This window comes from Apiospora marii (assembly GCF_038362585.1).
Source record: "Apiospora marii strain CBS 49790 chromosome Unknown utg000004l_segment0_segment1, whole genome shotgun sequence".
NCBI lineage: Eukaryota > Fungi > Ascomycota > Sordariomycetes > Amphisphaeriales > Apiosporaceae > Apiospora > Apiospora marii.
Genome location: NW_027117376.1, coordinates 2,047,329 through 2,067,574, shown reverse-complemented (window position 1 = coordinate 2,067,574; position 20,246 = coordinate 2,047,329). Strand labels below are relative to the sequence as shown.

The window sequence follows — 20,246 nt, the reverse complement described above, 5'->3', positions numbered from 1 at the left end:
TGTGTTACGTTGCTGCGAATGCACAGTCTTGGCATGCACGAGGGCGGCACAACCAACAGTCGTTGTTGGTTGCATAAAACTTATCATCCCTTGCCGCATGCATAGTTATTCGGTTCATAAAAGGTCACCATCGTAACTGCACCCCTTCGTTTCCAGTTCCCATTCATTACCTCGCACCATACACCCTCAACTGCATTGCAACACCCCAAATCAAAATGGCATCCCTTGAGAAATCTACTTTCTCTTCCGAGAAGCAGACGCGACAGACGCTCGAATCCCTGCTCGGCTGTCACGTCCTCACGCCGGACGACCCCCAGTACGCCGAACGCATTGAGTCCTACTGGTGCAACAGCGCCAAGCTGCGCCCCTCGTACATCGTCCAGCCGCAGTCCGCGGCCGAAGTAGCCCGGGTCGTCAAAGCCCTAGCTGATACTCGCCAGCCCTTTGCCGTCCGCGGCGGCGGGCACACCAACTGGGCCGGCAGCAACAACATCGCCGGCGGCGCCACCATCGACCTGGGCTGCCACCTCAACCGGACCCGCTACCACGCGGACACCCAGCTGGCGGACGTGGAGCCGGGCGCCAAGTGGAAGAACGTCTACGCCGAGCTCGAGAAGCACGGCCGCGTCGTCGCGGGCGGGCGCGAGGCCGAGGTCGGCGTGGGCGGGTTCCTGTTGGGGGGCGGCATCGCGTTCCAGTCGGCGAGCTATGGGTTCGCGTGCGACAGTGTTGTCGAGTACGAGGTTGTGCTTGCGGACGGGAGCATCGTCATTGCTGATGCTAAAGGGGATCATGCGGGTAAGCAGCTCTGCTCCCACTCATCTCGCTGCTCCGCCTGACTGTGTTTCGCTGAATGCTGAGCTAACATCTCTCGCAGACCTCTTTCGCGTTCTGAAGGGTGGGAGTAACAATTTTGGCATTGTCACCCGCTTCACCATGCGCACTATACCTGCCGGTCCGATATGGGGTGGCATGGCCCTCCGGCCCATGAGCACCCTGGCGGCCAGCGCTGACGCAACGGTGAATTTCACGGCCAACAGTGCCAAGGATCCAGACAGCAACTTCCAGCTCGTCGTTGGACACCAGCCTCAGTTTGGTGATGATGCGGATGTCATCATCAACATCTGCAACAACATGGCCGCGGTGAAGGAGCCAGAAGCGCACCGGGAGTTCCTGGCTATGGAAAAAAGGATGGACAACATCGAAACCACCACGCTTCAAACGGTGCTCGCCTATACATCGCTGCCTACTAACTACTAGTGAGTTCTGCTTTCCTATTCTTATGCACCATTTGCGGAGGCTAAAACGTGGGACTTATAGCAACATTTGGTACACTGTGACGTTCAAGAGCGATGCATCCATCATCCTGAAAGCCGCCGAGCTGCACGCCCTTCTCGTAAAGGAACTGAAAGGCAAAGTCACAGACGCCGACTTCACCTCGCACGTCGCCTTCCAACCCTTGCCGCGCCTCTTCGTGGAGAAGTCCCACGCCACGAACGAAGGCGGCAACGTCCTGGGCCTGGAACAAAACCCGGGCGACTCCATCCTCATGCAAGCCGGCGTCAGCGTCCGCACGCAGGAGCTGGCCGCGTGGGCGGACCCCAAGGTCGCCGCGCTGCTGGAGGGGGTCAAGAGGTTCGCCGGCACCATCGAGGGCGGCCTGCTCCCCTGGATCTACCTCAACTATGCGCATCCCAGCCAGAAGGTGCTGCAGAGTTACGGGCCCGAGAACGTCCGGCGGATGCGGGAGGCGGCGGCCAGGTATGATCCCGGGGGCGTCTTCCAGCACCTGTGCCCGGGCGGGTTCAAGGTATCGGCCGTACCATAATTGTGTCCATGTTTAAGCCCGTTTGGCTATTCACTATGTAGTATGAAACTTGTAGTTCTTTGCATAAAATCAGAGCCCGTCTGGTTCCGAGGTCGGTTCTTGGGTGCCAACTATCCCTCTTATGACATCCCCTCACTTCCCAACATCTCTCTAGGCGAAAAGAATCGACTGATTGCCATGCATCCGGAGGGGCTGGACTGTCAGTTATATGCAGGTAGCTACGCCCTGCGTCCCTTACATGGGGCAGAGTAGGATCCCGACCCAACGGGACCAACCAGCGTATGTACAGTTGACCAACACCGGCAAGATCAACAAAAGACCGTGTGATCCGCCAATTTCCTTACATTAATACCGACCCATAATACCCAATTGCCCCGCGTACGACCTGGAAGGAAGCTGCTGAGGCCTTTTTCGGAGCATTTGCAAACATCATCCCTTGCCAACAACCCTCGAGTCCCAGGTCTCAATAACATTCAACCACTTTCTTTTATTCTTTTTTTCCTCTGCATTTATACCAAACCAGAGAAAATCAGACTCGCATCAAGGTCGTCGTCATGTCACAACAGCCTACCACCGTCTTCATTACCGGTGCCAGCCGCGGTAAGTCTAACCTTGGCGCTTTCCTAACAGTCGCTTCAAATCTTTCATTTGTTTGCTGACCTTCAACATCAGGCATCGGGAACGCACTGGTCAAAGCCTGCCTACAACGGCCCAACCATACCGTGATCGCCAGCGTTCGCGACCCTAAGAGCACACCCCTCAAGGGTCTTGAAACCGCCGCGGGAAGCCGTCTCATGGTCGTCAAGATCGAAGCCAAATCTGCCGGCGATGCCGCGGCGGCCGTCGAGCAGATCAAAGCCGAGGGCATCACCGCCCTCGACGTCGTCATCGCCGCCGCGGGCATCAACCCGGCCGAGGCCTGGAATGAGGTCCAGGACATCGACCCGGCGCAGATGGAGGAGATCTTTCAAGTCAACACCTTCGCGTTCGTGAAGCTTCTCCACGCCGTCTGGCCGCTGCTCAAAGCCACCGCCGACAAGGCCAAGGCGGCGAACACGACCAGGCCGCCGCCCAAGCTGTTGGCCCTGAGCTCCAACGCGGGGCAGATTGGGGATATGGCCGTGGAAATCCCCATCCCCGGCCAGGATCCAATTCCGCTCCGGGTCGGTGCGTATGGCGCCAGCAAGGCGGCGCTCAACTACCTTGTCCGGCGCGCCCACTTGGAGAACAAGTGGCTGGCCTGCTGGGCCATGAACCCGGGCTTCGTCCAGACGGAGACGGGCAACGCGCACGCAAAGTCCTGGGGCTTTGAACAGGCGCTTCATGAGCTGGATCGCACTGTAAAGATTCTGATGGAAAAGGTTGACGAGGCGACGCTGGAGAAGACGGCGGGCAGGTTTATCAACTTTGATGGGGAGGAAATGTCATTCTAGGGACGGCTTCAGTTGAGCAAGCGATGGTCCAGCAGTGGTATTGCATACATACAACTCTCTCTCTCTCTCTCTCTCTCTCTTTTTCTCTCTCTATATATAACTATTATCACTTGGAAATTCGGGTTCATAGGTGGGCTCTTGAAGAACTTGATAGATAAACATGTCGAAAAAGAGGACGTGAATTGAAATTGAAAGCACAGCCATCAGTGTTACATATGCGCGCATGTGGCTGACGGCGGTTTCGTGGGCTTATTTTCTTAAGACCTATGCTCGTTATTGAGTTTAGCAGCTGACTACCGCCGGCGCTAATCATTCTCTTTGTTTGGTCCAAATAAGGAGGGAACTGCTCTTTCCTTCAAGAAATGATTCAGAATGGCCCAATGTCAGCGGGCCGCCTGAGATCTGGTAAGGCTGTCTAGGCGCCCGACCACTGCATATCAGATGACTAGGCTTCAGCCCCCTACCAAACCACCGCCAATCGGGTAAGTCTGGTAGTGCAACACAGCCGCGCCACCAGCGTTTATAAGACCCCGAACCTAGAGCATATCTCTGAAACACTACAGCTAGGCATGCTCTAACCGCTAACCGCCGGGCTGCCCGGTCGCCAATTACTGGTACCAACTTGAGGATCTCTGCATTCGCAACGTCGTGAAGCTCAGCTATCGCAACAGCACGATCGCATTCGGACTTTCGGACTTTGACTAGTTGTACCATTCTGAAACCCGTACACTGTAACACCGCACGGGCAAGGCTGCACAGTGACACAATCCAAAAATAAAAGCAGTGGAAGGTCGGGTTTGTAAAACACGGAACCCAACTTGTTCTTCCTCTCTTTCAATCATCTCTGACCACTCCAAATTCCACCCATTCTATCACAATGGAGCCGCTGATTGATGAAAAGGGGAAAGTATCAAAGTCTAAACGCTCTCGTGTCCGCTGCTGCTCTATGATCGACTGGTGGCAGGAGATTTGGAGCTTCCTCTTTTCTGTGCTATGCCTCCTCGGCATGGTCATATTGCTCTCGCGCATCCAAAATCGGCCTCTTACGTCCTGGTCCTTCGTCGTCTCGCCTAACGCCCTAATATCCGTATTGTCTACCGCCTCGAAGGCTTGTCTCATCTTGCCGGTGTCTGAGTGCATCAGCCAGCTAAAGTGGATGCACCTCGTCGAGTCCAAAAGGGAAAACAGGTATGCGATCCCGAAAGGGGCGTCTAATCACGATGACCAGGAACTAACAGTCAACTCAAGATTAACAAATCTCCAAGATTTCGATAATGCGAGCAGAGGGCCACTGGGTTCATTTCGATTCTTGTTCCATACACCAACCAGAGCATGGTTGCCGTACCTCGGCTGTGCTATAACCTTGGTCGCTGTCGCAACGGATGCCTTCGTGCAACAGATCCTCGGCTTTGAGACGGAACTCGTTCTTGCAAGTAAAGTTTATTCCGAGCTCAGAACCGCACAGGACGTATATGAGTGGGATGGTGATGCGAGTTTCGAAATGCAGAAGTCTGTAAACCTGGCCCTCTACGGTGAACCGCAACTACCTGACCTACATTGTCCGGGGTCTATATGCGACTATCCATCATTTGCCTCCATAGGGGCTACCAGCAAATGCCAAGACGTAACCACACGGTCCAGCAGGGATTGCATCATGGGAGAACCGCAGCGAGATTTCCAGGAGCAATGGTGCAATTTCACTTCGCCAGGGGGCTTTCAACTTCAATCTAACCAGATGCACATTTACGATTCAACGCTACGTGGTATGCAGGGAACCTCTTCCACTACAAAAAACAGCATATATACTGAAGTTCCGTATCCCGATGTCTTATTGGACTTTGGAGTACTCCAATACCCATACGATTTCATCGAGCCCACAGGCAGCGTGCAAATTCACGAGTGCACTCTCAAGATGAGTGCGGTAGAGTACGTCGGCTGGTCCAGTACTTCTGAGTCGGTCCATCCTGGGCTCTTGAATACATACTCCATGGTTAATACAACCCCATGGGAGGACATGAAATACGGCAACGAAACGATGGGATTTGCAGTGTCAGATCCGGCATTCCCATTTCCCAGATCTTACAGCATAAGCGTTTCAAGCCTGCAATCTCTTATGCAGACTCTCAACGACAGCTTGGTAGTGTCGGATTCGGACGTTTTTCGCAGCCCCAGCGTCCCGGCGACCCTGGCGAACGTCTCGGCCGCCATAACTCACAGGATGCTCGACGGACCCAACTCGACCGTGACCCGCGCCCCCGTCTCAAACTACGAGGTCTTGATCAAAGTGCGCTGGGTTTGGATATCCTTGCCTGCCGCCTTGGTGCTCGCCGCGGGTCTACTCCTCCTCGCCGTCATGTACCGAACCCGCCGCGCGCAGCAGCGGGTCTGGAAGTCTTCGTTGACGCCATTGCTGCTGGCGCACGAGTCCTACCCGGCGCCAAGCCTCGGGCAGAAGCCGCTTGGGACTCCGCGGTACCTGAAAGCGAGGACGGCCGCGATAGCGAATCATCTTACCAAGTGAGACAGAGTGGCGGGGGTCTTAGGTACGGCGGAATTTAGTAGCTGGGCATGTATACGTAGGTCACGGATTATGAGAAAAACTTGTATATTGCCAGTTTGGATGGTTGCTGTTCTTCTACGTAGTTAGAGGTCATGTTTGTCCAGACGAGGCGACGTTGAGGAGACGGCGGGCAAGTCTATCAAATTTAATGAGCCGGATTTGATATTTTGAGGAGCTCCATTTCAGTTACGGTGACCAATGGGTTGAACAGACAGGAGTTATGCGGTAAAATGTCACCGTTCTATATCTCTTGCAGGAGGTGACGAGGCCACAGAACATATAGCAGTGATGTTATCTCTATCCGACTGTTCCAGCACGACGGCAGATAAAACAAATTAACTCGTCTAGGGAAACGTCTCTAGATGACCTTCTCAGTATGGACGGTAGCAGATACAGTTTATACACCCAGTGATGTTCATGGACTTCGTTATACGCTAATACGAGTATTCGTGCCACGTCTGCTTATAATATCCCTAGCCCAGATATGGTGTTGGCGCTGTTCATCAGGCTGTTGTTCCACGGTATTCCCCATCTCCTGCCCGTAGTCGGCAAAGAAAGACCTCTTCAGATGCTCAGGGATCCCATCCTGGACAAGAACCTCCTCCGCCTTCGCCTCGGTCTGCTGTGCACCGAAGGCGCCCTTAAACTGGAACAGCGCCGTGCCGAGTGACGTTGCTGTTTCCTGCATGACCCCAGCCCACAACTCGCGATAGCTGCCTTTCTTGCGCCGGTGTCTCACTCCGTACAGGAGCCCCAAGGCGGCGAGGTACGTTGACCCCGCTACGAGACCTGTGGTGATGGCGAACTGTTTTGTTTGGCCGGGTACCTTGAAATCGAACAAATCGATACCATAGAGTGTCTAGTAACCATATGGTCAGTTGCATTCCACGTCAGGAAACTGCAGGTGTACAACTCACTTACCGCCATGAAACCCAACGGAAGATACAGGACCGTCATAACGGTAAACACGAGTATGTACTCGTTGATGTGGGTGCCCTTGGTGGACTCGCGTACAGACGTAGCGTTGAAGAGCTATCAAGTTGCATTAGTGAGTGTTGGTCAAGGTAGCCAACGCATGTAAATTGTTCCCCAGTTGTGCTCTTGGTGACAACTTACTCCATCCCGCAAACTATAAACCTCCAATCGCTGCTTCTCGATCCTAGCCAGCAGGTTGGCCTCGTGCTTCTTGGCCACGTCGAACACCTCTTCCCACTTAGCCTCGATCAACGCCGTGATATCGTCCGGTCCAGAGACCAGCCGAGTAGTCCAGGTCCGTAAGGTGTGCAGGTCCGTCACCGCCTCGGTAATCCAATCCGAAGCGATCCGTAGCAGTTCGATGACGAAGAAGTACGTCTCCGACTGCTCGAACTTGCTGTTGGAGCTTGACTCGAACATCAGGTGCATCCTGGTCGTGGGGTCGAAGATGTCCTCGAGCTGAGTGAGAGATTGCTGACTGTCAGAAATAGTGTATTTATTCTTTGGGATGGGAAGGGAAAGGTAGAATTCAGACTCACTTGAACTTTCAGCACAGCGTCAATGTGATACATCGTCTCCTCCCACTCCTGATACCAGGTCGCAAAGTTGGCCAAGATGGCTTCCTGGAAGATGGTGATGCCGCCCTGCCACCTGTGCGGCCCGTACTCGATGTCCGCCTTGACGACCTCGGGCTCCGGGGTCGAGATGCCCACGGCCGAGTCGGCGAGGCGGATCATCTTGTACACGGGCACCTCGTAGTTGATGCTGACCACCATCATCTGCCCGAGCCGCTTCTCCGTCAGCTCCAGGCGTCGGAACAGCGGCTGGTGGGCCTTGTTCACCCGCGTCCTCTCCAGACCCCCCGCGGTCCGGGACATGAGGACCCCGCCCAGCTCCAAGCGCTTGACCGCATCGGCGTTGACGGAGACTTCGCGGATCGTGGAAAAGACCCGCATAAAGTGCTGCAGCGTGAGCGTTTCCAATCGAACCCTCTGGCTGGGGTCTTTTGGGGAGACCCAAAACGCGTTCTGCCTGGAGCAGGGGAGTTGCCCTCTCGACTTCCAGGGAGCTACGAAATCCAAAGTGAAATCCCAGGCTGCCTGGATATTGGAGACCACGGGGCCCCTAGGTGCTTGGATGGCCATGAACTCCATCACCAAAGCCATTTGTTGGAAATGGAAAAGATTGTCCGTCATGCGGATTGGCCCGGTTCCCACTCTACACATGCGCTTGAATACCCCCAGAGAAATCGACTTGTGGTTTTCCACATAGGGCAAAAGGCTGAAATCAGGTCTCTTGAGCCACCGCAAGATGATGTACTGGGCCAGATCCGGGCCCATCTCGCTGATCTGCGCTTCGTTCTCGGGGAACCGCAGTCGGATCGACGTCCCATTCCGCTTGAGCACCACCTCGGGTAAGCCTCGGCGCGCAAGCGAAGATCGAAACTCTCGGATGAAGTCTGTCAGCCGTCGTATTCGGGCCCCTTTCGCTGTTTCATACGGCTCTGTGGCCGGCTTGGGAGTCCACGTGGCTACGGCGTGCTGGTGGTGCAGGAGGAAGCTCCATGTCTGTTCAGTCACGTTCAGCCTGTCCATCAGTGATGGCGCCACCCGCAATATACCGAGAATTATCACCATGGACAGCTTTCGATCCTCTTCGGAACTGGTGAATAAATCCGGAGCAGCGGCTTCGTCGGGGCTCTCTGTCCAGGGCACAGATGTTGGCGAGGGTTCATGGACCAAATTTGGTTTCTTTTCAAGGGCCAGTGCTCGCTGTTCCTTATAGACTTGCTTCTCTTTCACATCGTTGGCGCCTCCTACAACAGCTTCGAGAAGTTTTATTTGACGCTCGCCATTTTGGTGGATTGCTCGGAGTAGCTTGAGGATCTCTTGGTTATTGTCATTCTGCGCTGTCGAGCTGCTACCAGAATTGTCTTCGCATACAAAGGATGGCCGCTTTACCCGGGCTATGGTTGCCTTATTGGACAACCGTTCTGAAGCATTGCTCTTGTACATCTGGTCTGTGTGTTGTCTATAGGCCTAGTAAATGTTGTTATGAGGTTGAAAATCAAGATATTGTTGCTGAACTGCAGGTGGTATCAGTGAGAACAACCGAATAACGGCTAGAATCAGATGATAGATAGTCGAGACCAGCAATAAGGCGACAGAATTACGGCACGGGTTATGAGGACGGATTGTGTCTCGAGGGGAAGATCTGCACTGCATGCGTACCACCCGCCCCCTTGTACAACGTTACGTCACGCCTTACCGAATTGAAAAAGGGGAAGGGTCGTTTATGCACGGTATACGCAATCCCACGTACTCGATAAGCAGGCTGAGGAAGTAGCAATCGTAATGGTTGCAACAAGGCGGCCTCACGACCGCGATGTGCAATCAAGACCCTCTTCCTGTGCGGCAGTGCCCATGCAGTGACGCGAATCTCAAAGCCAGCTTTTGCGAGACGCAGAGCATTATCTATGTACCAAAAGACCCTTAAATATTTGCGACCGAAGCCTTGAAGAGATTTAATAGGCTCCTCTAGCTACCATAGCCGCTGTGGCGCTTCATGTATCGAATGAGAAGTTGTCGTCGGCATTTTTTCCAAATGGACGGGCTTACGTGAGACTTCGCGACCGCCCCCTGAGCTAAGCCTTGTTGGATATAATTACACATCAGCTGGCACTTTACCATGTTATCAATGGGGGCTGCTTTGAGAATCTGACATTGTCTCAACCTTCGTGGATAAAAAACTTGATAAGTAATTAATATCGATTCTTAAAGACAATTTTCAGCTGGTATTTCAAACCCACCGGCGTCAGTCAAGACAGACTCTCGGAATAACATAACACGTAGTATATAGTATTATTCCGGCCTGGCCCCGCGGCATGGAGAGTAGTAAGTAGAACATGCCCTCGCCCGTATCCTGCAACCTTCACATCCTGTTCACCGCAGGCGGGAAACAAAACCCCTCATACCATGGCCCATGATCCTCCGCCCCAATCGCCGCGAATGCCCTCCCATACAACGGTTCCCGAACAACCACCCCCCTCCTCCCTCCTCCCGGCACGCAAACCCCCGTACTGCCCCCGCCATGGCGTCCACACGTCGCCGCCCCGGCCCCCGCCCCCTCCGCCAACAGCTGCGCCCTGCCGAGCGGCCGCCGCCCAAGCCGATCATACAGCCCCGGCAGCGACGTCACCTCGACATACTGCCAGTCCATCTGGAGCTCCGGCACGCTGCTATCGCCGGCCCAGAGCCCGAAGCGCCTTAATCGATAATCGGAGCGCTCGGCCTCGGCCACGATGGCGACGTGGGGGGCTTCGTCGTGGTGGAAGTGGTAGGAGAATACGGAAGGCCATTTGCTGAGCTGCTGCTCCTGGCGGCAGGCGTGGCTGTATTTCTTGAGGACGTCGGCGTTGACGTGGAGGAAGTAGTCTTGCCAGACGTGGCCGACGCGCTTCTCCTCCCGGGGCGGTCGCTTTCGCTTGGGTTTGCTTTGTTCGCCTTCGTGGTTCTTTCCGGCGTGGTTGTCTTCGGCGTGGTCCTCTTCGGCGTGGTTTTCTTCGTCGTTCTCATGATCTTCTTCCTCGTCTGGTTCTTTTGCTGGTGTTGGTAGTGAAGGTTGCGGTGGGGTACACGTCTCCTTTTTCATTGTGGCGCTTTCGGCGGGGTGGTCATCTTTCCCTTCTTCGGCGGGTTTATCGTTGTCATGCTTATGGGGGGCTGATGAGCGAACGATCTCGCCGTCGAGGTACGCCTTGATCCGCTGTCGGTGATACTGACGTACCTGTGCCGTAGTGCACCCATTCAGTAATACGGGGTCCTCGACGACAACGAGCTCGAAATTGGCCCTGATCCTCTTCTGGAACTTCCTTTTGTCTTTGGTCTTCTGGTCCTCCTCATTGGTCTTCTGGGCAGGGTCGTCGGCTGGCTTGTCCTTATCAGGGTCGACCGTGGACTCAATGGTTCTGCGCAGGTATCGCACGTACTCCCTCCAGAGCCGCTGGTCCTCGTAGTCGGTGCGGTAGATCGTGAAGCCCCATTTCCCGTTGCGGTTCTTGTTGGCCTTGCTGCGCTCCAGGTCGTCCCAGATGTTCTGTAGTTCGCTCATGGTGGACTCGTTCAAGTCAAACATAAAGCACCTCCCAGCACTATTTGTGTCTGATAAAAGTACGGCCAAAAGTACACTCGAGACGAGAGGGGTGGTTCAGTCGAGTGACTACATTTATTTGTCACTTTGGCTTTCTCCGGTGGGACACAAGTATAAGGCATTCCTTGGCATGCTATAAGTCTATTTGGCTTACAGGCGTTGGTCTGATTGGTTACGACCAGTGGTTTGTGAAACTCTATTTAGACCTCATTCCACTTTTTAAGGACTATATTTCTCTTGCTAGCAACCGCACAATGTAGGAGTTTAAGTAATCTCGTTAGTCCCATCGGGATGAAGACGTGCATGTTGTGGGTTGTTTAGGTAAGGCGTTATAATAGCTATAATAATGCCCCTTTTCCCCCTGAAACTCCGGTTATAGCTTCGACTATATCCAATCTATGAGGCACATGAAATAATCAGAGTAGGCATCGGACACTCGACTTAGAGTGTGTCGTAAGAAGGCAGTTGGGATTGTTATGGGCTCGCCAATACAGCACATATTCCTAGGGACGTAGTCGGGATTAACACCATCAGGAGGAAACGCATCGAAAATGGACACACTCATCAGCACACGGAACACGTGCTCTTGTTGTTCGTTGGCGTGCCCACATGGCCAATCTCACCGTCGTTGCTTTTCTTTCCCGCGATCACGGCTGGTGGCATGCGCGCACTACCCTTTTCCCATTCCTGTCCCAATTGGGAGTCTCTGCAGAAGGCGAACCTGCACATGTGTCACTTTCCCACAACACCCCGCAAGCCGACCTCACAGGTGCAGTTCATGCACCTGAGTCATGGCAATTCTCAGCTAGTTTGGAGAATCCCATCTAAGCCGTTGGCGGCAGGTGTATGCATAATACTCATATTAATTGGCACCAGATCGACCATTCGATTTTCAGCAGGCAGCCTGCTTACTCTCAATGGACCTTCCTTATCAACCCCCAAGTCCTACCCTCGTCACGTTTTCAATAATCCCTGCCGGCAGCTAGGGAAGGCAAATGACCAAAACAACGGCAGTGGTCGACCTTGCATGTCGGTGCATATGATATTCTTGGCGCGCTAGTCCCCCGACGTCGATCCTGCAGCCATCACCCGCGGGAGGGGCGGCTCATTATTGGCTGCAAGGGGGTGGGCGGCCCAGCAAGTAAGCTGAACCACCACCAGTCGGTCTTCCATAATATGCTAATAACGACAATGATCGTCGCTCAAGCAGCAAATAGTCAGACACGGCACTCCCGCGGTGTTTGCATAAGAAAAGAAGCCCGCCTGCGTGGGCCAAGATGCTTATTTCGGGCGACGCGCTCCCCTTATCCTTTAAGATATCGTGAACTCGTCACTTAAAAAGTCTGTCGCTCTCATTTTCTTTATCGGATCATCAGCTCATAATTGAACCGCAAAGCATCGAAGAGGGAAGACAGGTCAGAAGTCCAAATCCATCCGCCATGGCTTCGTTTATACGAGCCTCATTACGCCTGATCTTCAAGCGGAAGCCGCAGCAGGGCGCCGTGAAATCAGACGTGGAGAGCGCAACGACAGCGCCGGCCCCATCCACGGCATCCGCATCCGGAGCGCCACCCCGGACCTCGGCCACGCTTTCGTCAACCATAGGAGGGGGCTCTGCCCACCTGCACCCGCGGAGTTTCGGGGGATGGCACGGCGACGGTGGCCATCACCAAGGCGTCGTGATCCCTAGCGACGGCGACCCGCTCACCATGTTCCGAGTCATGCTGGGTATCACGGACGCGCCGAGGCTGGGTTTCGCCGAGCAGAGCCCGGTAGGCAAGCGGCCGGCATCCAACATCGGTATCTACGCGCGCGTTGTGCATTCGGAGCAAAAGTCCAAAGACAGCTTCAAGGTCAGCCCAGTGACCCAGATCCAGCCATCAGGTGGTGTAGAAAAGCTGACTCTCGAGGCTCGCCCTCTGCACCGTTAGGTGTTTTCGACTGTGATCAATGGCTGCTATTTCTTACAGATCATCGTCGCCGCCGCATTGACAGCCATGGGCGCCGCTGGCACGGGCAGCCAAGCCGTCACCGCGTTTGGCGCCATCAACACCATCATAGCGGGCTTTCTCACCTTCCTCAAGGGATCAGGTCTTCCCGGTCGACTCAAGTACTATGGCAATGAGGTTCGTAGTTCTCGCCGTTGCATTGGCACCGGGTATGGAACCATGTTCTTGGACGCTAACAGTCCCGGGTCGCGGCTCTTTAGTGGAAGAAGATCCGCGAATACATCGAGCAACGGGAACGAGATTTCTCGCGCGAGGGTTGCACGTTGGACGTACACGAGGTGGTGAACATCATCGAGAAGATGTACAAGCACGTCAAGGAGGAAATCGAGATCAACACTCCCGACGGCTACACGTCGGTGACGAACTCGCGAAGCATGGAGCAGGCCAATGACGGAAAGGTTGGCGGCTTCGACACGTCCAAGCTGGAAGGGATTGCCAACAAGCTGATAGGCTTGGATGGCACCATCAAGGGTCTGAAAGAACGTGTCGAGGTTAGTAGCCGGTCATCCCACTTCTCATGGTATGAATGATATGTTGCTAATGCGAGTTCCTGGTACAGGGTCGCGCGCATGGGATAGCGGATAATATCCACGAACAGGAGAAACGGATGGAGGATGAGCTACGCGGTTTCGAAAAGGCCATTGTGAAAGACGTGGAAGATCACCAAGACAGAGTAGAGCGCGAGGTCAGAGGGCGCCAGGCTAAGATGGTGCAAGTATTGGACGAGGGATTGCACACATTGGCTCCCCACGAGCATCGCCGCAAGGATGGTGGAGATGCTTGACCATATCGGAGGGAATGGTGCTGAGGTAGTTGAGCATGCTGAGCCAGGATATGAAAGGGGTAGTATGCGACGTACTGTCATAATAACATACTGCACTCAACAGCAAATCGAAACGAAAGGAAATGTTTTGAAAGTCGGTGGTAAGCTGTAGAGCATGAAAGTGAGAGTCGCGATGTGCATCTTGGGCACAGTGATTTTGTTGCCATCAGATAAACCCTCGACCGATGTTCACTGACGGCGACGCTCCAAATTGCTCCCATTTCCAGGATAACCGAACACGTCTAGTCGTGGTCTTCGCTTACTCATTTTAAGCAAGTTCTTTCCTGGCCTGGTTTGGTGGAGCATTGGGCGCCCATTGCCCTGGGAATATGACAAGCAGGTGCATCACCAAGGCATATGCGCCTCCCGAATGCAGCGCTGCTCAAATCAGTCACCCATGGAGAATGCAGGCTGAGGTCGCTTCTTGATGACCTTGTAATTGCAAGCTGTTGCGGGGTTGGAGACATGCTCTCTCAACGACCCATGTTCGCTGCTGGTGGCTGTTATGACTCTCGGTCAATTGTATGCAAAACGGAAGTCTTTTCGGTGTTTCGTGGCGCACTTCCAGCTTCACATCCCGTGTCAGACAGCTAGGACCCTTGTCAAAGCGCTGCATTCTCGAGACGCCGACACATGCCACAGAAGTCTGAGGCAACCTCTTCGGGAAGGGCTCTGTGAGATGCGATGAACATCTCGCAGTCAACTCCGTCTCTGGTCGGTTGAAATTGCCTCACCGAGGTAGGCGGGAAGAAGTCGAACAGGTCATGTTTGATCTCCTTCAGCTGATCTTTGATACGCCATCCACGTCCAGCTCGCTCTGAACGAAAATGGTGAGTTGTCCTCAATCTTTATCAGAAAGTTCTGACAGGCCCATGCTTCCCCTACGTAAAAATTTCCCAATTAACAGAACTCCAGGATATCGTCAAGAAGCCGTAGATTGCTCATTTGGCTAGGGAAATGGCAGTGTTTGACCCTTACCTGGTAAGTCCTATGAGGCTGTGGCGCGACTATTGACATGTGCACAAATGCCAGCAGGTGGCACGTAGATCAATAGGTGGACCTACCGTGCCAACGTGTTAGTGTTGGCTGTTCTCTCATTGGTCTGGGCGACGACAACAAACGTGGTGGTGTGGATGCATTGCAGCAAGACTATGCGAGCGGCGCATAGATGCTGAATAGGGTCAATCCATGCATCCATCCATCACGGTGGCTGTTTTGGACGGCGACATCTCAACGGTCACCTGCCACCTTTTCCCCGTTGCCGCGTCTAAGGACTGAGGAGTCGCACATGACGTCAGCAGGTGCGAACCGCCGTCGGGGAGGGGTCACGTTGGACAGGCAGTCCGACTGGTCAGTCAGTCGCCATGTGCAATGCGGTGCGGCGAAACGGCGCAGGTTGTGAGCTGAATACGAGCGGTATGGAGGTTTTGCAAAAGTCGATATTTGAAATGCTGTTGTCAAATGGCAGGACCCACGTTGAGCATTGATTGGCTTCCGGGTTTAGAAACGTCGTAGTGGCGGATTGTTTGGGTTTGGGGGAGGCACCGCTTGCACAGGGGGCAAACGGGAGTGTCTGGTCCCCTAACTCCAGGCCAGATGAGATCTGCAGGGTTCCTGGTTCCCGTAACCACACCCCAAAAAACCAAAATACAAAAGACCTCGTACTGTATAAGTCGGGTGGTGACGGGTAGCGAGGCAGCGACGGGCAGCCAGAAACTGCAGCGACGACCTCGACGTCCTGGACACTGCGCACTGTGACTGGAAACGAACGAACTAGAACTTTCAGACGGCGGGCAGACGGGCAGGCGGGTGGACGATAAGGCATAAGGTCAGTTGATCGGCCTTCCATCCATCCATCCATTGCACGCCCACTGATTGATTGATCACCGATCACCAGGCGTTCTTATCTTCCCTCCTTTTTTCTACTTCTCATATACTTACTTCCTCCACCAAGACCAGAAGAAGAAGAAGAAGCGAGCGAAGTGCACTTCTCCAACTTACCATCTTCTCTCTATCGCTTTCTCTCTCTCGAACTTGAGTGTGTAGCGTTGCTTGCGCTGTGTTGCAGTTGCAGTTGCATTTGATGCACGGCGGATACTCGGCTGTTGAGGAACAGGAACAGGCCAAAAAAAGGTGAGCAGTGAGCTTGAATGTCCTGTTGGTCAGGGCTTGGCAGCCCACGAAACACTACCAGTCCCATTGAAGCCTAAGGTGCCTGCACCGGGCTAGCACTACTGGGGATTGACTGGAGAGGAAAGAATTGATGCTTATCGAGGGGCAGGCGCTAACGTCACATCTTCTCTCAAGTATCTCCGCTATCCGCGAGTCGAGCTGTCAACCCTGCCTTTTCTCCTTCATTTGCCGTCAATCAAAAGACTACCACGGCTACTTTGATTGCATCAACACGACTGGCAAACGCCGACCGGCCACCGACTCATTTCCGTGTCACGTCTATACTATTTGAACGAGTGTTCTGTGTTCCTGCCCTGTCGAGCAGCCGCCGAATCAGAACCGCCAAGCACCACCCCATCCACTCTGCTACCGGGTTGATTTATCATGGCGTCAGCTGCGCCCGAAACCCTCAACGAGGACATTCCTCAGAATGACAGCGGGAAGCTGAAGACCTTTATCGGCATCTTGAGAAGGTGAGCTCACGCTCTTCTTTAACCCAGCCGCCCCCTTTTGCACTTGTGCGACCGCAAGTCCAGCCCGAATAGCTTCACCGCCCAGTTGCCCCAGCAAACCAACATGTTTGCGCGGGGGTGCGGTGCGGAGCCCGATGACGGCCACTATTCGCAGACAGCCTCCCAACATCCAGTCACGATACTGTTCAAAACCAAAGCCATGTCGCCATGGCAAACGGTACAAGTCTGTCAAATCCAAATCTAACGCTTTCCGATGTCGCAGGTTTATCGGTGTTGCCGACCTGGCAGCTGTCCGATTCTCCCTACCGTCCCAACTTCTCGAGCCGAGACCGAATCTTGAATACTGGACTTACCTCGATGTCCCCAATGCCTTTGCCGCGATAGGCACCGCCGACGAGCCTGTCGACCGTATGCTGGAGGTTTTGCGATTCTGGTTCACCAAGGATTTAAAATACGTCAAGGGAAAGCCCTGCAAGCCATACAACTCATGCCTCGGCGAGTTCTTCAGGTGTACCTGGGACGCAGAGAACAATGCTCCCCCTATCACCTCCCCCGCTGCCGCGGCCGGTAACATTAGCAGCGCATCGTCCGTCAAGTCAGGCAAGGGAGTTATCTCGTCTGCCGCTTCCACAGTCTCCGTTCCTCCCATGTCGGAGAACCCGTCCTCGGGCACGACGCGCATCGCGTACCTGACCGAGCAGACTTCGCACCACCCTCCCGTCAGTGCCTTTTACATCAGCTGCCCCGAAAAGGGCGTCCACGCCCGTGGCTACGATCAGATTTCCGCCAAGTTCACTGGTACTACAATCAAGGTGGCCCCTGGCGAGCACAACCTGGGCATTTTCATCACCCTCGAGAAGCGCGACAACGAGACGTACCAGCTTACACATCCCGCGGCCCATCTGGGAGGCATCCTCCGCGGCTCGCTCAGCGTCAGCGTTGGCGAGACATGCTACGTGACCTGCCCCAAAACCAAGTTAAAGGTGATCCTGCAATACGTCGAAGATGGATGGTTAGGCCGGGCCCAAAACAAGGTCGAGGGCGTGATCTTCAAATACGACCCCGAGAAGGATGACAAGATGCGTATCAAGGATGTTCCGGACAAGGACGTCTTGGTGAGACTTGCTGGCAACTGGAAAGATAAGGTCGTGTTCACACACGGCCCCAAGTCTGTGGTATGTACCCCCCGTCTCCGGTTACTGGATTCCCGGGCTCCCTAATCGCTAACCCACGGTTTAGGACTCGCACCCACCGGAGAAGCAGACCGTCATTATCGATTTGAACCCGCTCGAGATGGCACCCAAGACCCTGCCGCCGATGGACAAGCAAGCCGAGAACGAGTCGTTGACTATGTGGGATGGCGTGACCCAAGCCATCAATTCCAAACAGTTCTCCAAGGCGACGACGGTCAAGCAAGAGCTGGAGGAGAAGCAGAGAGAGAAGGCGAGAGAGCGGGAGAAGAACCAGGTGACGTGGCAGCCAGTCTTCTTCAGCCAGGTCACGGACAAGGGCGGCAAGCCCGAGCTCAGCGAGAAGGGCCGCCAGATTCTTGAGAGGATACATAAGGGCGACTGGAGCCTGGATGGTATCTCGTAACCGACTGGTCCAATGGTACGGTAAGTAGAAATCGTGTGCTGGATTAGAAGCGTTTCAGACAAAGACAGAAGGACTTACGTAGAAGCGGGATCTTAGATGGCGGCAGGCTCGGGATTGAAGGATACGCATGGATGGATGGAGAGATACACAACGCACACGCAACCACGACAGCAACCATACAACGGAGACGTAACCAACCTTACATGGAGCCGCACACTACAAAGCTATTGGCGACCTTTCGTTTTGGTATTGACTCTTCATGTTATTTTACTTGTGGTCTTGGGGAAGGGGACATATGGTCATTTTGCATCTTATTTACTGTGGCTGGCCGGTAGCTGGTAGCAGATTGAGCAGATTGGGTTGGCGTCTGAGTTTGGTGTCCAGATGCATATAGAGAGCAGGGGGGAAAGGGGCTCCGTAGGGGGCCTAGGCCAGTTGCAATCCGAAGTAAGAGAACGCAGCTGTTTGTTTAGTATAATCAAGTGCAGCAAACGTATGCCTGAGCGAGTGTGTTTGTTCATCGTGTTCGCGTCGTGGGGTTTCATGTTGGGAACAGGGGAGAGGTTTGGGTACGATAGGGGAGGGAGGCTCAGCCCTGGTGATGGGCGGTTAGGCCACGACGAAGGCGAGGTTGCGCCTTGAAAGAGTCGTTGGATCTGGTTCCGAGGTTTTTGAATGGGATATTGTACATTTTTTCGCCACTCGAAGGATGTGGGTAACTGTCCACCTGAAGGGGTTGGGATGGAGTTCTGTGTCGCCTCTAGATGTACGACGTCTTGGATAGCCCCTATTTCCCAACTCGCGGTGTTGGTCGTCCATAGGTTTCGCCTCGTATAAAGGCTTAGGGATGTTAGAGTATATCACTTGTAGTTTGATTCATGTCAGTTCCATGGCCACGAACTGAAGCTACTAACACATCCGGTATCTTATATGCAGCAGTTTATTGAGAGAGGATAGGGTAAGTCCACAAAGTAGGTGGTGATTATAATTCAGCAAGAATAACATCCCCGTGTATGTTTTTGGTGACATGAATATTATAAGGCAAGGAAGGGCATAAACGCGGCGAAACATGGGCAAAGAGGAGAAAGGGTCATGTCGTCTTCACTGGCATCATCACGGCTCCCACCGGCATCATGGACCCTGCCTATGGTCTATGACTTCACGCGGCAGCAGCAGCAGCGTGTGTACATGACTACTGGCACTGGTACTGATACTTTAGTAGCAAGGAAGCCACCATGATGCCACATCATGGCAGATACGTCGTCGCCGAATATCCACCGCACCTCCTCCCCCTGCAGGCCCGTTTAGCTTAGTGGTCAGAGCAGTCGTTTGCTAATGAAGTAAAGCTACGTAACTGAAGCAAACGGCGGTCACTGGTTCGATTCCAGTAATGGGTATCATTGTTTTTTTTCTTTTTGTTTTTGTCATGGCCACTTTGCTTGCTGGGGAAAAGAGGGTTGGTGCGAGGGAAAAGGGGTTGGTTGGGGTGGGTAAAGGAAACATTTACCAAGCGTGTACAAAGCAGCATCAGGGTATACTGTATATAATATGTATACGACGCATGGTTTCCTGCGTAGACTCCGCTGTTCGTCAACGTCAGAACATAAACAAAGCCTCCTTTTCTTAATAAATGGGCACGGAGGATCACTTAAGACCGCCAGGGTGGCACGTTTTCTCAGGTGACAGCAAAGTGAGTGTCTGAGAAGGGGGTTGCTTGTCCAAAACCACAGGGGCTTGCCACTACAATTTCATAACCGGCAATGTGAACTGTGTAGCCATAAACGATTTTTTAAGTTCCCACTTTCAGGCGTCTCCTATCATTGTCACTGGCTTTTCTAGTTATTCACGAATCATCTAGATGCCCCTTCAAAGCGGCATATAGCCGTTGTTATCTCTCTCATCCCGTTTCATGGCGCATAATCAGCGCTCCAACCAGTTCAGCCACCCCGTTTATCCCCAGCCGGGCATAAGAAAGACGTCGTCAACTCGGCGTCTTGACTGTCTATTCGAGCTGATCACTACCCCTTACATCCCGCAGCTCGTGGTTCAGTCGACGATGTCCAGCGGTATCTTGTTCTCGACCAAGCCATATTACCAGCCTGCCACCAGGATTACTTGCGTCAGTGAGACACAATATAGAAATCCAGCATAGACGGGGGCATACAGAGCACTTGACAGGTATCATATATGCCTCTTCGGAAAGCCCCTTCTGGGCGAAACTGGGAAGT

At 53.7% G+C, this 20,246-nt stretch overlaps 6 protein-coding genes across 6 annotated transcripts; 5 read left to right on the top strand and 1 right to left on the bottom strand.

The window, feature by feature from the left end:
- Positions 1-215: 215 nt before the first annotated feature.
- PG985_007597 (uncharacterized protein) lies at positions 216-1,828 on the top strand (the record flags this gene model as incomplete). Its single annotated transcript, XM_066827365.1, has 3 exons — positions 216-798; positions 878-1,169; positions 1,321-1,828. The coding sequence occupies 3 exons, from the start codon at positions 216-218 to the stop codon at positions 1,826-1,828; spliced, it is 1,383 nt and encodes a 460-aa protein (XP_066685040.1).
- Positions 1,829-2,382: 554 nt separating this feature from the next.
- On the top strand, positions 2,383-3,261 carry PG985_007596 (uncharacterized protein; the record flags this gene model as incomplete). The annotated part of the gene is made up of 2 exons (XM_066827364.1): positions 2,383-2,428; positions 2,501-3,261. 2 exons carry the CDS (start codon positions 2,383-2,385, stop codon positions 3,259-3,261), a joined length of 807 nt encoding a protein of 268 aa, XP_066685039.1.
- An 877-nt stretch (positions 3,262-4,138) lies between these two features.
- On the top strand, positions 4,139-5,820 carry PG985_007595 (uncharacterized protein; the record flags this gene model as incomplete). The annotated part of the gene is made up of 3 exons (XM_066827363.1): positions 4,139-4,449; positions 4,510-5,187; positions 5,310-5,820. The coding sequence occupies 3 exons, from the start codon at positions 4,139-4,141 to the stop codon at positions 5,818-5,820; spliced, it is 1,500 nt and encodes a 499-aa protein (XP_066685038.1).
- A 428-nt stretch (positions 5,821-6,248) lies between these two features.
- On the bottom strand, positions 6,249-10,906 carry PG985_007594 (uncharacterized protein; the record flags this gene model as incomplete). Its single annotated transcript, XM_066827362.1, has 7 exons — positions 6,249-6,680; positions 6,743-6,853; positions 6,938-7,270; positions 7,336-8,835; positions 9,119-9,309; positions 9,415-9,446; positions 10,005-10,906. 7 exons carry the CDS (start codon positions 10,904-10,906, stop codon positions 6,249-6,251), a joined length of 3,501 nt encoding a protein of 1,166 aa, XP_066685037.1.
- A 1,478-nt stretch (positions 10,907-12,384) lies between these two features.
- On the top strand, positions 12,385-13,738 carry PG985_007593 (uncharacterized protein; the record flags this gene model as incomplete). The annotated part of the gene is made up of 4 exons (XM_066827361.1): positions 12,385-12,798; positions 12,877-13,071; positions 13,155-13,445; positions 13,514-13,738. The coding sequence occupies 4 exons, from the start codon at positions 12,385-12,387 to the stop codon at positions 13,736-13,738; spliced, it is 1,125 nt and encodes a 374-aa protein (XP_066685036.1).
- A 2,595-nt stretch (positions 13,739-16,333) lies between these two features.
- On the top strand, positions 16,334-18,018 carry PG985_007592 (uncharacterized protein; the record flags this gene model as incomplete). Its single annotated transcript, XM_066827360.1, has 3 exons — positions 16,334-16,422; positions 16,685-17,597; positions 17,662-18,018. 3 exons carry the CDS (start codon positions 16,334-16,336, stop codon positions 18,016-18,018), a joined length of 1,359 nt encoding a protein of 452 aa, XP_066685035.1.
- Between the last annotated feature and the right edge of the window lie 2,228 nt (positions 18,019-20,246).